The sequence below is a fragment of the Vidua chalybeata genome, chromosome 2, assembly GCF_026979565.1.
Source record: "Vidua chalybeata isolate OUT-0048 chromosome 2, bVidCha1 merged haplotype, whole genome shotgun sequence".
Classification (NCBI taxonomy): domain Eukaryota; kingdom Metazoa; phylum Chordata; class Aves; order Passeriformes; family Viduidae; genus Vidua; species Vidua chalybeata.
Window position 1 is genome coordinate 50,580,026 of NC_071531.1, and position 15,193 is coordinate 50,595,218.

The following is a 15,193-nucleotide window of genomic DNA, read 5'->3' on the forward strand; positions in this document are numbered from 1 at the left end:
TTAAGGTGCCAAAGTAGTATTTCAAACACATGAAGAAACATGACAAAGCAAGCTGATACCCAGTCTAGGCTGTAAATAGGCTAACACACAAAACCCCCTATTGTGGTATGCACATCTCCAGGTAGCACATACACAAGCTTCTGCACTTCCATAGCAATACATCTTAAAGACATACAACTGAGCTGCCTGTGCTTAGGCAGAAGAAGCCTTGCTTTGCATGTGATGAAATTAATTTTGTTTCTAATAATGTCCTATATGCTGAACTGATTTTAAGATCTCTGCAATGGAACAGCTTTATCTTTACATTTATTTTCAAAAGATAGCTTGAACATCTTGATGAACAGCTTTGTCCTGTGGCAGTAAAAAAGAGGCTTTTAGAAGAATCAAGATACAGAGCTCTTTCAAGGACAGAAATGAGGTACTGGAAATAATACCAATAAGTAATATTAGCTTAAGTAAGCCCACTAACTTTAAAATAATTAAAGGACAAAGAGAACTTCTTTACACTGAATGCGATGGCCATAATACTCGAAACGCCTCATGGTTTTTCTTCAGCCTCTTAAGAATTTTTGCTTCTGCAGAGAGCAGAAACTCAGATCGATGAGATAGTTAAAACAAATGAAAAACCAAACTTGTCCTGTGTGAGACAGACACACAACCACTGCCTAAAGAAATTTCTGACAGAGCTGCCTAAGAAACCCAGTATTAACCAGTACAGGTGGTTTCTACAGGGCATGAGTCAGCAAAGAAGTGCTTTTCTTTGGTTTACAAAAACTGTCCACAGATGATGTTTAGAGCAAGATCCTCAACTTGCCTGATCTGCACCACTTAAAACCCCAAACTGATAGAGAAACTAAAGATCTAATGGCAAACCTCAGTTTAATGATATTAATCTTCACTGCTATCCTCAGTCTGCAATGAGCAGCAGTTTAAGCAGTCACTGAAGTAAACACCTATCTGAATTTCAAGTGCAAAATCCAGGTGACATACTTTCTGAACGAAGTTGGTGACACATAATACATGATAGGGATTAGCTGACGTTTCAAAAAGCCTTTGGAGATAAGAAGATAAATAGAAATGCAGGGAATAGATTAATCAGCCAATCAAGCAGAAGCAGCACAACTTCTTTACACCATCTACAGATAAGCCTGTAAAAGAAAGTGAACCTGCTTTTAAAAAGCATTTATTTTCAAAGATCTGCATCTTTGAAGAATCACTTACAAAAGCCAGAACTTTGTTCATACCCTAAAGGCTCTAGAGAAATGTAAAGCTACTGTACTATTGTGATGTGAAAACAATTCCCTCCAGTTATTTGGATGAGGTATTGGTTCTTTGTAAAGATGACATTTTGCTTCAATTGTTTACATACTCTGCATTCAAAAATTACTGGTAAATACATTATTTATTGGAATGCAACTGCCCAAATGTCATGAAGAATCTATACATAATTGGATAAGTATGACATCTCTTTAGTAACTTGCTATGAAATTGGTACTCTACTTGTAGATGGGAAATTGGTAATCTGACTGTATACAGGTTACTATTTACCACAAAAAATTATAAACAAAAATGTTAGGCTACTCCGAAGTAGAGAAACTCTGCAAGGAACATTGAAAAGCTTTGGAATAAGTTCCTCTATAGCAAAAGGAAGTGGAGGAATAAAACATTTATTTCTCTGCATCTGAGCTTACTAGAATTTTCAGTGAAATATTCTCAGGTGAAAAAGATCCTTGAGATCATTACAGAGCAGTATAATTAAACCATCTTGTACTTCTGAACCACAGCTAGCAGTCAATGCGAGCCATAGCTCTATATTGAAAGAGTAGAAAGGTATTGGATAGAAAAAGGAACTTTCACAGTTATGAAATTTCCTTAAGTCTTGAAAATATTAAACTGCTGCCTCAAGCTCACAGTAGAGTATTGTCTTTGCAGCTGTTCTCCTGAACAATATTAACAATAGCAAAAAAAAAAAAAAAAAAAAAAAAAAGGTAAAATACGTGCCTAAGACCAAGACTTCATCAGTCTCAAGAGAGTTGTGAAGACCAAACGATCAAGACACTGCTTGAAAGAAGTGGTGTCAGGGAGCTGGGGAAGAGTTCTAGAGTGCAGTCTCTACAGATATGCAAACTTTAAGAGAAACCATAGGGATCCCAGTCCTTTTGGAATAGCAACAACAGCCTCAGTCTTCTAATATTCAGACACATCTAGTGCCAAGTAATCCTTTGAGTACAAAAGCTTAGTTTATTCTTTGAAGACTATAGATATGTTTTCCCTCCAGCTGGAAAACATTATCACAGAGAAAACTGTTAGTTATGTCTAGCAAAATCTGACAGCTACTAATCCTGATTCAGAGATGAAGTCTCAGAAAAGATCTTTGTCCTACACATAACCAGCTTCATCTTTAGGATAACCACAACTTTCAAATACTCTCATGCTATAAATTTTATTGCAAATCTCGAAGGCAACTTTATATAAAAAATAACTGAAGAAAAGGGAGCCCTGATAAAACTGTATCAATACCAAATTCCAGGAAAACATTGCTAAGAAACTCCCAGCCAGAAAAGAAAGCAATACTTAATCTTCTGGAGGTACAAAGGAAAGCAAGATTTCCTTCCCAGACACTCTCCCAGCCTTGTGAGAAAGCCACTAGTAGTAAATTACATCTGTTTGAGGTTCTAACCACTTTGGAAACAAACAACTCTGAAAATAGTAAACTGATGTTCAGCATGGGAATGCACACATCAGAAGCTGGTTTTATTTCTGGGAAGCTCCTGCTAATGCACCACTATAGTTGGACTTCCTCCTCTATCTATACCTCCAAAGCTGGTGGTGCCAACATTATTTATACTTGAAGTACTGAGCAGGACTGTAAAAAAGGAGGACTAAAACTGCCTTTAGTAACACGTCAGTCAGCAGTACAAGAACACGGCTTTAACCAGTTCTACCGCCTCCCTGTGGGCTGTGGCTGCTGTACCTGGAACCAGAGGAACTGCACTGATCTAAATCACAGATGCAACAACTGTGTGCAGAGAGCCACTGATTTAGTTGTACAGCACAACCACTTACACTGATCACTTTAAAAACAGAAAGCAGCAGGACAAATACCTTTTATTAGACCACGTTCCAGTGCCAGAAATCAGCCTTCACAAGCCATTTTCGGCTACCAGTTGTCAGAAACAGCTCCCTGCCCTACTGGGTCTGTGTTACAGATTCAGCAGCCCTTAATGGCTAAGAGCAGCAGCACATCAAGCAACGTTTACAAAGTTATAGAATCAGCATGGTTGTCTTATATGATGAATTCATTTCACACTTAAATTTTCCTAAAGTTGACTTAACCTATTAAGTTCAAATTTTCCTTCAAACTTTTTCAATTCTTGATTGGCTAGATAATCTTTCCTAAGAGTTTAGAACAAACTGTCTCATATTTCTTATTACTTTATTCAGGGTGAATGTATTAAACCTGCTCAAACCTAGTCTGTCAGCCACAAACAACCAGAAAAGCCAACATAATCCTCCTCCCCCAAGATCTGGCCTAAGCATATTTTTTTGTTCCTTTCTATGTTCCAAAAAGAAGGAAGAAATCCATGCTGAAACTCATTAAGAAGAGCCTTAATTATCTTGAAAGAGCAGAAAAAAGAAGGAATTCTTACTGTAGGAAGTATTCTCACAAAAGAAAAAACCCAAAAAACGATTGTCTTATCTTCAGTGATGACTGTATTTCAAACTTCTGTACTACTAGTTCCCTAAAGAAGTTTTAAACTCAGAACACACTTTGTTGATAAATTACACAAAGAACAGAAATATTCCAATGATTAGAAAAAACTTAAAATTTACAGAATACTGTATGGAAACTCAGAAGAAGGATTTGCACAGTATAAATTATTAAATACCTGGCAAGATACTTCAGCAAATATATTTCGTGTACCAGGAAAAACAAGAACTACTGGAATAAAAAAAAAAAATCCAGTAAAACTGTAAGAGTTTAGATAAGGCTCTGAACAAAACTTTATTTCTTACTGATAAAATTCCTTGCAAAAAAACCTTGACCTTAGTGAAGAGCTCAAAAAGTTAGCCCAGCAGTACACCTTGAAATCACTTTTCCATAAACTGCAAGAGATGCATAGGTATGTCAGCTCCTGTGCACCAAGCACATTAGAGATTCTAAAGTACCTGTACATCCTGATGATGCTCCTCTTACCTTATTTTCTGAGGTACCTTGCTGCAGTGACACTCAGCAAGTCACAAGGTAAAACTTGAACTTGCCAGAATCAGAACAGCGACTCTTAAGCCTCTCCGTTAAAGAAAAGCAGAGCGCACTTCGAACTTTGAGATATACACCAGTGGGAAAGGTGGATACTGCCACCACGTGGTGCAAAATGAACAAAATTAGAAGTCTATATCAAAGAAAGGTGAATGTCCCAAGAAAACTGTTTCTAGCACAACTTTAATTATTGTTATTGACTATCTTGTAAATTTGCTTCAGCAAAAGTAATAGATGTCAGTCAAATCCTAAAGGCTGAAATCCTCCTGTACAATTTTATTAAATCAAAGCACATTAAATGTACAGTGAAGGAAAATGCTTATGCAAGACAAAAATTAACAGGATTAGTTTAATCTCAATTATGACCAGAGATGGTAACACAGAATAATGCTGAACCACATAAATGCATAAATTTTATTGACAATTTTCTCTAATTCAATCAGAATGTGAAATGAAAGTACATTAATTTCACAAGATAAACTTACATAAAGAATTTCTCCTTACACCTAATTTGTAAGCAAATTTCACAGGGGAAAAAAGGCAATAACTAAAACATATTCTCACAAGTATTAAAATGACAGTGTCGTTTAAGTCGCTACTAGCCATGACCTGGATAAATATACTTTGAGTACCTGAAACTGTTGTCCCAACTTCAGATTTATGCAGAACTAAGTTAAAATACAAATCACCCTAACTATATACATTCCAAGAATAATATAAATATTGATAAATACATTAGAAAAAACATGCTCCTTATACTGTTTCAATTCCTTAGTTCTTTAAAAATAAAAATTTAAAATATTCATTTGTTTCTCTACTTCTGGTGTTTATACCTTACCTGAAATCAAATTATCTTTTTTTCAGTATAGAAACAAATAGGAAAATTAAAATACAAATAATTGAAAAGGATAACAGAGAAAATGCAACTCCTAAGAACTTTAAAAAATATATTTTTATAACATTAAAACAAAAGGTGAAGCAAACTACTAGCAAGACATCTCCATCTCAAAGACTATACACTGAACCATCACAGTATCTTCAGCTGCTGCTGGCCAGATCTCCTGTCCAGCATCCCCACCTTGAAATCTTGCCCTCAGAAAGCACAGCACAGCTGGTAAGAGACTACCCTGAACAGTCTCATGAGCAAATCTTGCAGGATAGCCATAGCGTAAAGTTAGCTGTTAACACAAGGATGCATATAGCTTATTTCCTCTTTCCCTCCCTCCCTCCCTCCCCTCTTCTCCTTGCAGTAATTTTAATACAGCAAAAAAGCTTTTCTACCTTATACATGAATAATGATTTGTAGAATGAGATTTTCACAATATATGTATTCACAGTTTCTGATCTGAGATAACTAAGGAGCACAGACCTCTGTCAGACACTTCAGCTGGGATCTGTACCCACTTAGTTCTTCTGTCAGACTCTCCTTTTTCATCTGTAGATCACTTAGCTCTCTTCTTAAGGAATGGACTACTTCATAGAATCGGACCTAGAAGAACAAGACAGATATTCAAAGTTGCAACTAGCAGAATTGCAACTGCAAAACTACAAACATAAAAACACATCAGCTCAACATTTTATGACAATAATTTACTAAATTATTTCTAGGGCACACCATAAAGGTAAAGATTATATTGTTGTACAACTAAGGCAGCTTACACTCAGGCTGATCGATCAAAAAAATACAGTTGCTCGTGGACACATGGTCCCATGCACTTCTTGTGCCAAATCTACAGCCTATTTGATTAACAGTGCAAAAAGAAAAAAAACCCAAAACCAAACAAACCCAAAACCTATTTAATAATAACCAATGTCACTTGCTAACTTTCCCCAAGACAATGTAAATTTTTATGGGGTGTGTAGAAATGGAGAGATTTGTCTTGATTTCTGCAAGCTCAGTGTGCTGAATTTGTACCAAGAAAAATGCAAGAGCAAGCACAGGGAGCAGGAACAGCACATAAGAAGGAAGAACCATGACACCCCCTCCACACCTCCAGCAGTAAAATGCTGGTATAGGGATTCAACTGCATCAGGAAACTAAGGCTCTGAAAGACTTGACTCTGCTAAATTAGCACCAAAAAATTCCAACCATCTAACAGGATTAAAAAAACATTAAAATCTGTAACGAATTCTCCTCTCTCTTTCCCCATGCTAGTCATTGGCATTGTCTCAGGCAAGTAAGTCTCACATCCATAAAACTTTTTCAGAACTTTTCTTCTGATCAAGAAAAAAAGACTAGAAAGTACAGTAGAAAAATCATAAAGCCAGTGTTAAAAAAAAAAAAGAGAAAACAGAAGAAAGCTTTTTTGATATACACCCACATACACATAATAACACAGAGGTTATTATTCCCAGATTAACTTCATACCTTAAAATGTTACATTTGGGGGTGTGTGTGAAAAGAATAAATAAGTAGGCACTGTTTTCATGCGAAAGCTATTGTATGCCCTCCATCCCTAATGCTTTCTTTGATATATGATTAAAGAAGAAATACAGACAAGAAAGCACAGATTATGTAAGCATTCAAGAGCAAGCTGTACTGCACTTCCATGCAGAAGGAAGACAAATCTCTGTTTTGCTACCTGTAAACAGCAGAAGACAAAGGAAAGTTCCAGGTATATTTCATATAATTGACAGCATACAATTCTAAAAACACAGAAGCCATAGAAATTTGCAATGTAAACACAGGTGTAGTATGCTTTATACAATAAGGCAAGCATACAACACGACTGAAAGATTAGTATTTTTAACTGTAGCATCTGATGATTCAATTGGCCATTTCTTAAGAAAAAAGTACCCTTGATTATTACTAATTGATAACCATTTAAAGCATTGTGTTCTTTTTTTTTTTAAACCACGCCTGCTTTTCCATGAACTTCTTTTATTTTTACTGCAATATCCCTAGGAAACTTGTGCTATCACACCACAATTATTTCGCAAAACACAACAATCTTAAAACAGATTTCCCAGTAGAAACCAAGATTACATGAGATACAGATATCAAGGATAAATCTATTTACACAGCCTTCCCAAGAAAAGTCCATTGCATGTTAGTAAGAAAGTGCAAATGACTGCAGCAGATGAGGCTGTGGTTCTAGCAGTTCAACTGTTGTTGCTATTTAGCTGGTTTGATAGCCAATACATGTTCGTGTAACCCAGTAGTCAAAACACACACTGCCCCTTACCAATTCAATACAGCAGAAACAAAACTTACTCTAAAAGGGATTTTAGAAACAACTGCATATCTTAAAAATTACAAATGTATATTGGTTTGCTGTAAACAGTTACCACTTTCTAGGCAATTTTAAAAAAATTCTTAGCCCGTGCCCACCACTTTTTCTGCACAATTAGAATAAAGTAAAAATGGGTGGGTGCAGAGGTTGAAAAAGTTGGCTTCTATTAATTGTTGTTCTCTGAAAGCAGTTGCATCTTAAATAAACAGCCTTCTTAAATAAACAGCAACTGAGCTACAGTTAGCAAAATGATATACCTAAAAGACATGGCAGTTAAAATCAGTTCAAATAAAACTTGCAGAAACCATTTTTTAAAAATTTGCTGAAAATTTTTTACAGTGGAGTACACAAGAGGTTCACTTTACTGAACAAACTGAACTGATGCTTGGCAGCTGAACTATTTAACAGCCTGAAGTACTTTCAAATTTCACATATACTGTTTCTGAAAACATCTCAGGAATGACAAAACAAAAATCTGAATTTTTACATATAAATTCAAAACAAAAAATACAATTTTTCAGTTGTCATCATTAGCATTAGATATTACTTTAGCTTTGTTCTAACATGTCACTATTGCACCCCTTTGTGGAAGAACAATGAAAAACATCTCACATTTGCTTTAATTCCAGTGTTTCAAATTTACAGTATCTCTATAGACAAAATCTGCATTTAAGTTCTTCCTGCTGTTTGTCCAGTAGACCAGGTGTCAAATATAGTCTAAGCATTATGTACATGTTTACTTTCATCCTGGAGAATTGCAAGGCAGTATTTTATAACTGATAAATAGGGAAAAAAAAAAAAAGAGTCTGAAAACTTCCTCTTCAAGTTGTCTAAGCAGGACCCTTTCTCAACAAGGAAAATAGGAAAATTTTATCCTAATATCATTGGGCTATATTATTAGTCTGCACACAGATCTGGAGTCAGAAATTTTAACTGCCTAGAAATACCCAACTTGTCCTTAGGCAAGCAAAGCAGGAAACAGCATTCCCTTTCAACTCCTTTCTCCAGCCTTTGGGAGCCAAATGGATGCACAGACAGGATGTGAAAATAGTTCTGTAGCCTCCCAGCATCTGTATCAGCTGCATAACTTGAAGTAACGATAAACAACCACCAAGCTTAACTGATACTTTTAGGTTCACACTAATCCTCTGCTAAAAGAAGTTGAAAAAAAGCAGAAAATAGTACTTTACTACAATACATTTTTAGAATGACTTATCCAGAAAAAGAAGAGGTCTAAAAATGACTCCTTCAAAAGAAAAAGTAATGTGTGAAGAAGAGAGAGTTTCACCTAACATTTCAGTAGACGAGTTTTTGTCAGATAAAAATAACATTAACTGGTTGAACACAAGAGTAAAAGAACAGAAGGTTAAAGGTAGAAGGTGGCTGCTACTCATCTCTCCTACTTCACATCTTTTTGACAGCCATTTTCTACTCACAAATTAAATCTAAATTGTGCTGTGACAGCTTCACTTAAAGCAGCTGACAAGGTTACTAACTCCTGGTATCTATCCTGCCTGGCTACAGAGTCTTTTGTACTGACTGTCAATCAATCCCTGAAGTCTTGAACTTCCTGCACACCAGTTTCAATAGATCCACTGACAGGGATTTCAGTTTCTGTTAAAAGTTTGTTTTTTTCGACCATGGTAATACAGGAATCAACAACACCCCGTCAAATACTTTTGCAGAGGGCAGTGGGTACAGCAGACAGCTAGGTGGTGATAACCTAACAGTACACAAGCTATATGTTCTTGTTTATCCCATAGAGCGTTATGATTTTCCTAGCATTTTCAAAAGCCCAGCTTTTTAAAAGATGTTCACAAGAACATCCTTTAGATAAGGGTGAAAATTTTTACTTCTCTGTACATATCTAAAGCACAGTAAAGCATAACTTTGATGTGGAGAATTCATTCATGTAGCATTTATACCTCAACAAATGTACTAAGGTTTCTCACATCATTAATGTTAAAAACATGTTAATGTAGAGCTTAATAACAAGCTCTACAGATAAGTACAATGCTAATATTTTGATGAATTAAGGTTTATATGTCTGAATCTTCTTCATTCTCCTAAGTCAGCTGGGATGCTCTAGACATGTACCACAGGTTTTTTTATTGCAAACAAGAATACACGGTGGCCTCTCCACATACCCACAAGCCATAATTCACAAACATATTAAATCAAGAAAATGAATCTTAAAGTATACTTTAAGGTACACTTTGTCTCCTGCATTTAGTCAAATAGGAAAGGGACATATGGAAAACATAAGAGAAAAGTAAGGGATGTTTGCAAGTGCAATCCCAACTTGTGGTTCTGGCAAACCAAGTTTCAAATTCCTTTTTTCAGCTTGCTGTATTTCATATCATCAATGTGTGCTAACATTTTAATTGTAACATCCCATCTGCTTAACCTCCTTAAAATACATCAGCAGTTCTACTCTCTTTCAAGACATCAGAATCAGGGATTAAAAGGTTTCTCTCTTTACTGGAAGCCAGTCATAACAGACTGATCCAGAAACACATCTGCCTCTGAAGGTGCTTTATTTCTAGTCAGAGATGAAGAAAAACACAACCCACCATAATTTACAGCTTGGGATGGGTTGAGCCTGCCCAGCAGCCTATATGGCTGCTCATCCATTTGCTGCCTACCCTGGGAGCAGGAGAAAGTGAGAAGAACGAAACAAAAGCAAGAAAACTCAGGTGCCAAATTTTCTAAACAATTACTGAAGGAAAAAGTAAAAAAGAAAGAAAAAAATAAAATAACTCATCACCTCCCAGAAATTGGGGAAGCTGATCAAAACTGATACCCAGCCAATCCCCGAGTAATAACCACCTTGGGAAGCCATCACCGCCCCCCACTTTCTCTTTCTTCCTCTACCTCCTATTTTTGCTGCTGAGTATGACATTTTATGGTATGGAATATTACTTTGCCAATTTGGGTCAGCTGTCCAGCTGTGTCCCCTATCAATCTCATGATCATTCATAGCTTGCTGAGGCAGGGGGAGGCAGAATGGGGAAAAAGGAAAGCCTTGATGCAATAGCCAAAACACTGTTTCAGCCACCAGCATGACACACAGCAAGATTCAGACTGCTACGAAGAAAGTGAACTCTGTCCCAGCCAGATCCAAGATACAGGTTATATTTTAAAGCAGTACAAAACCCAATACTTACTGAAACATATTCAGGGATAGAAAGCTGATCTTCAGGAAGAGACTTCAGCTTCTCATAGCATTCATCTGTTAATTCCAAGTCTCGCAAGCTACGACGTATATCTCCAGCCCTCTCTCTCAACTGATAATTTGTTTCCTCCAGTTGCTTCTGTCTCAATAAAATAGTTTCCATTTCTTGCTTCATTAGAGCCTGATGTTTCCTTCAAGATGTATTTGAAAACAGAAGATACCAGGTAATGAGTAACACAAGTGACAAAGCTTCACAATACCCTAGAAAAGAAGTGAGTTCTGCTCATTTTGTAGAGGGAAAAATTTACAAAGATTAGGTAATTAGTGCCAGACTGTATACCACTATGGTTAAACAGTCATATTAGATACAGTATATATAAAAAGCCAGGAACTTTATAGTCATTGACAACACAAAGCTGAATCTGAGAATAGACAATCTCCACATATGCTGATTTGAACTTACAAACTAAACTTAATATACCAATTAAAAGGTTAAAAACATGAAAAAGTAGAATCTATTTCCACACAAACCCCAGGGAGCTGGTAAATCACTTGAACTTGGGTCTTACCAAGTTTCAGCACAGGCACCATCATACCAACCCTTAATTTTCTAACCACTGTAATATACAAAGTTGGAGTCCTTTATTAAAAAAAAACAAACAGCAACAAACCAACCACTACTACAATAGAAAAAGCAGCCTTAAAACACCATACTACTATTATCACTAGTGATAAGGTTTTATACAGCAAGAGAAACTGCACATCAGTTCATGACGTTTAGAAGTGTTTATTTTCTTTAAATCAAAGACAACTAACCTACTTTTTTTTTTATTTTTAGCTGCAACTCTTGAAAACATATACAAATCACTCTTTAAAACAGTCATTTCTGTATTACTTAAAAAGGAATAAAAAAATACTAACTAGTATTACAAGTCAACATCTACCCCAGTGGCAGGGTACAGGTAACAGGAAGTCTGAGGTCATCAAAGCAATCACACAAGGATACACTCCATAGTGTGTACAATTCTATTACATGAGGATAAAAAGTTAAGTAAAAGACTGACAAGAAAACTAATGAAAAGATTGGGAAAAGTAGCTTAACTTTTTTATGCCTATTAATAACAGTTTGCACATCAGTACTTTTTTACTGAGCGCTCCTTAGAGAACTCAAGTATGGCCAGCATAAAAATATTCCACTCTGGTGCAGCTAAGCATACAGAGTGACAAACGTTTTTCTGACCATAAGCTGCTCTCAGCTGAAAGACTTTGCTGGAACTAATCTCAGGTCTGGCTCCACATCCCTAAATCTGTTCTAGCCTCAATACAGAATAGGTCTTGGAAGTAGTCACATCCTGTAAGCTCTGCTTTAACATGAGACTATGTAAGTAATGCCCTTCCTTCACAGGTGTGGAAACTCACACTTCACACTCAACTAACCAAGTGGTTTGGAGAAGCCTGCTAGCCAGTCTATTTTTCAGGTTAACTCCAAATATTTCAAAAAAACAACAGGGAAAGTGAGTTCCTACATCATCAACTGAAAGCATTTCTGACAAATAGGAAGTACTAATGGGAAAAGCTAAACATTATGCACTTACCTTTCCCAAGTCTTTCCCTTTCTATGCTGCATTTATTAAAAATTCTGTTTAAATTGATGGAAGTTCTGTCACCTCTGCCTAGTCCTTTTGCTCTTTATTGGTTTTAAGAACACTTTTACTACCTCTTCCTACTAAATTTTGAATTTAGGTAAAATAAAACCAAGCCCACAAACTTCAGCTAGTGAGAACTGAATTTGAAATTACTTATATGTAAATTAAATATGGAAATTCAATTTTTATAATGAATACACAAATATAATCTGCAAAAGAAATCCTATTCCTGCAACTGTTATAATAATTATCTGTTTCTGTTAATAATTTATTTACACAAATTCAAATTAACTCACAAATTTGTTAAAGATGACGTTCTTAATTTTACTTCCATCATACCTGGCATCTTCTTGCTGTAATGCCAACTGACTATCCAGTCGTAAAGACAACAGCTGCTTTTGATGGATTGCATCATTAAGCTTCTCCTCTAGCTCCTCAATCTAAATATAATAAATATATATATATATGTATATATATATATATATATACATATATATAAATATAAAGAATGTATAAAACAATATAAGAGTATAAAACAAAATAAGTTACCATATTAATTTTTTAAAAATATTTTACAAAAAGAACAAGTTGAAATAACAATATGAAGATCCCAATGCTGTGGCCAGTCCAATAATGGCTGTCTAACAAGACCCCTAAATACACTAGGGCATCAGAATATGATACGGACTTAAAAAAAAATTTAAAAAGCTTTAGTTCTTAAATGGGTCTTTTTCAGCTAAAGAGCTATTAGTTCAACTAATTTCAAGTTAGACTTAAACTCAGAGCAGAAAGCCAATAAAAACCAGTTAGCATACAGTATGTTGTAAAAATGAACTGCACACAAACGTGGCAATGTTTTTACACCCTTCTTAATTTCATACATCTTTGTGCAAGCTGTACACAACAAAATCTACTGTTAGCATGTTGGTATATTCTTCATTAACAAAGCATTGAAGTGTATTCAGATCACCTTTTCTAGTACTCCACTAGTTCAGGTTCAAAGCCCTGCTATGCTACTAACATGACTGACAAAATTATTCATCATTTCTGAAAGAAAACAGATGTTTTTCCTATGTGTTTAGGAAAGGCAAGCCTAATTAGATCCTCCCTTATTTATAAGTAAAATGACTTGAAGTCTGTGAAGCTTTCTATATCTTTGTTTCCCCTTCTTCTCATGAAAGAACACAAAACACAACAAGAAAATCCCCAAACCAACTAAGTAGATCTCCATCATACAATTCAAATAAATTCTTTCAGAACAGAAGTTTCTATCACACTCTAAAAGTACCAAAAATCAAAAAAAGGTTATATAATGAAAGGAAAAATACTACTTACCTTGGTCAAATATTCAACTTTCAAGTTGTCAATCATCAAGTTTTTTTGTGATAATTCTATTTTAAGCAGCTGAAGATTATGGAGCAACTCCTTCCGTTCAATCAGCTGCTTAGTGATTTTTACAGTACCTTCTCTCTCTTCAGAGGAAGAAACATCATCAGTTGGTACTGTGGTTTCCAAGCTGATATCCTCAGATTCCAAGGAGCTAGAAACATTTACTTTCTTGATTACCTTAGAGCTTTTATGTGACATTTTCTTCCACTATTTGCAAAGCTTTTTTAAGCTATACTTTGAGATGAGCCTCCTGAAGAATCAACTGCAAGAATCAAAACAATTAAATGAAGTGTCATTATGAAAAACGAACCACTACATTAGACCACTAAGCAAGCGATGCTTCTCAGTATCACATGAACAATTTTTTGTTCATGTTCAATTTTGAAATTTTGAATTTCATTGTTCAATTTTGAAAAACCTTATGAGAAGCTCTGGAGGCTACTGCCTGAGGACCCTCTTCCTGAACAATCATTATCAAGCGTTTTGACTACAATAACCTAAATACCAGTGGGAACACCAATGTGAATCTAGCTTACTAGCATGATGCTATAGTTACATAAATATATGCACGTTGTCAAAAGCATGTGCACTGAAAACTCCCGAGGCCTACGAGGCTTATACAGTGCCCTATAAGAGGGCACATGACTTACCGGAGAAAACGATAAAGGAATACCTTGATCACAGAATCACACAGGCTGGAAAAGACCTCCGAGATCACCGTGTCCAACCTATGACTCGTAGGTACAATCCCCTCATCAACTCCACCATGGTACTCAGGGCCACGTTCAGTCTTTCCTTAAGCACTTCGAGCCATGGTGACTCCACTGCCTCCCTTGGCAGCGCATTCCAATGCCTAATCACCCTGTTTAGAAAATCCACCCAATGTCCAACCTTACAGGGGAGTACAGGGGAGTCCCTGGTGCATCTTGAGGCTTTGCCCTCTTATCCTACGGCTGGGTGCCTGGGAGGAGAGCCCGGACCCGACTTACTATAAGCTGCTTTCAAACCTCGCTGGCCTTTGCCTTCTCAGCAGCAGCTGCACTGCTCTTGCTTGGACCCACCAGCCACATGGACTTTTACAACCACCTGGCACAGACCACGGCTGCTACTTACAGACGGCGCTGCTCAGAGACCAGCGGGGAGAGGAGACGCCGCTCTCAGAGCCCGGGTAAGCGACAGCCGGGCAGCCCTCCCGGGGCCGCCACCACCGCCTTCCTTCTCCACGGCACCGGGGGGCAGCTCGGGAAGAGGGTATACTGTTCGTCCGGCAGGACGACCGGAGCTGCAGAAGGCACCGGGCAGCTGCCCAAGCGGTAACTCTGCAGCGGCGGGGGTTGGGGAGCAGCAGCCCGGGCCGGGCCAGTCCTGGGGTCTGCCCCACACACCCCGGGCAGCGGCGGCACCACACGCGCGCGCGCGCGCTTCCGCCTCCCTCAGTGCCGCGGGGGCGGGGCCTCGCGCCACGCCATCACTGCGGCGACCGCGGCGC

General features: G+C 37.1%; 1 protein-coding gene across 5 annotated transcripts in view; it reads right to left on the minus strand.

Moving 5' to 3' along the window:
• Nucleotides 1–15,099, minus strand: part of PIBF1 (progesterone immunomodulatory binding factor 1) — a 105,191-nt gene extending 90,092 nt beyond the window's left edge. For all 5 annotated transcript variants that reach the window (XM_053936719.1, XM_053936720.1, XM_053936718.1 and 2 more), the window contains exons 1-5: nucleotides 14,818–15,099; nucleotides 13,651–13,966; nucleotides 12,655–12,755; nucleotides 10,662–10,860; nucleotides 5,631–5,750 (exon numbers count right to left, since the gene is read on the minus strand). In XM_053936719.1, coding sequence (XP_053792694.1) covers nucleotides 5,631–5,750; nucleotides 10,662–10,860; nucleotides 12,655–12,755; nucleotides 13,651–13,902 — 672 coding nt within the window. In that variant the 5' untranslated portion in view covers nucleotides 13,903–13,966; nucleotides 14,818–15,099. The remainder of the gene's footprint in view (nucleotides 1–5,630; nucleotides 5,751–10,661; nucleotides 10,861–12,654; nucleotides 12,756–13,650; nucleotides 13,967–14,817) is intronic.
• Nucleotides 15,100–15,193: the final 94 nt, after the last annotated feature.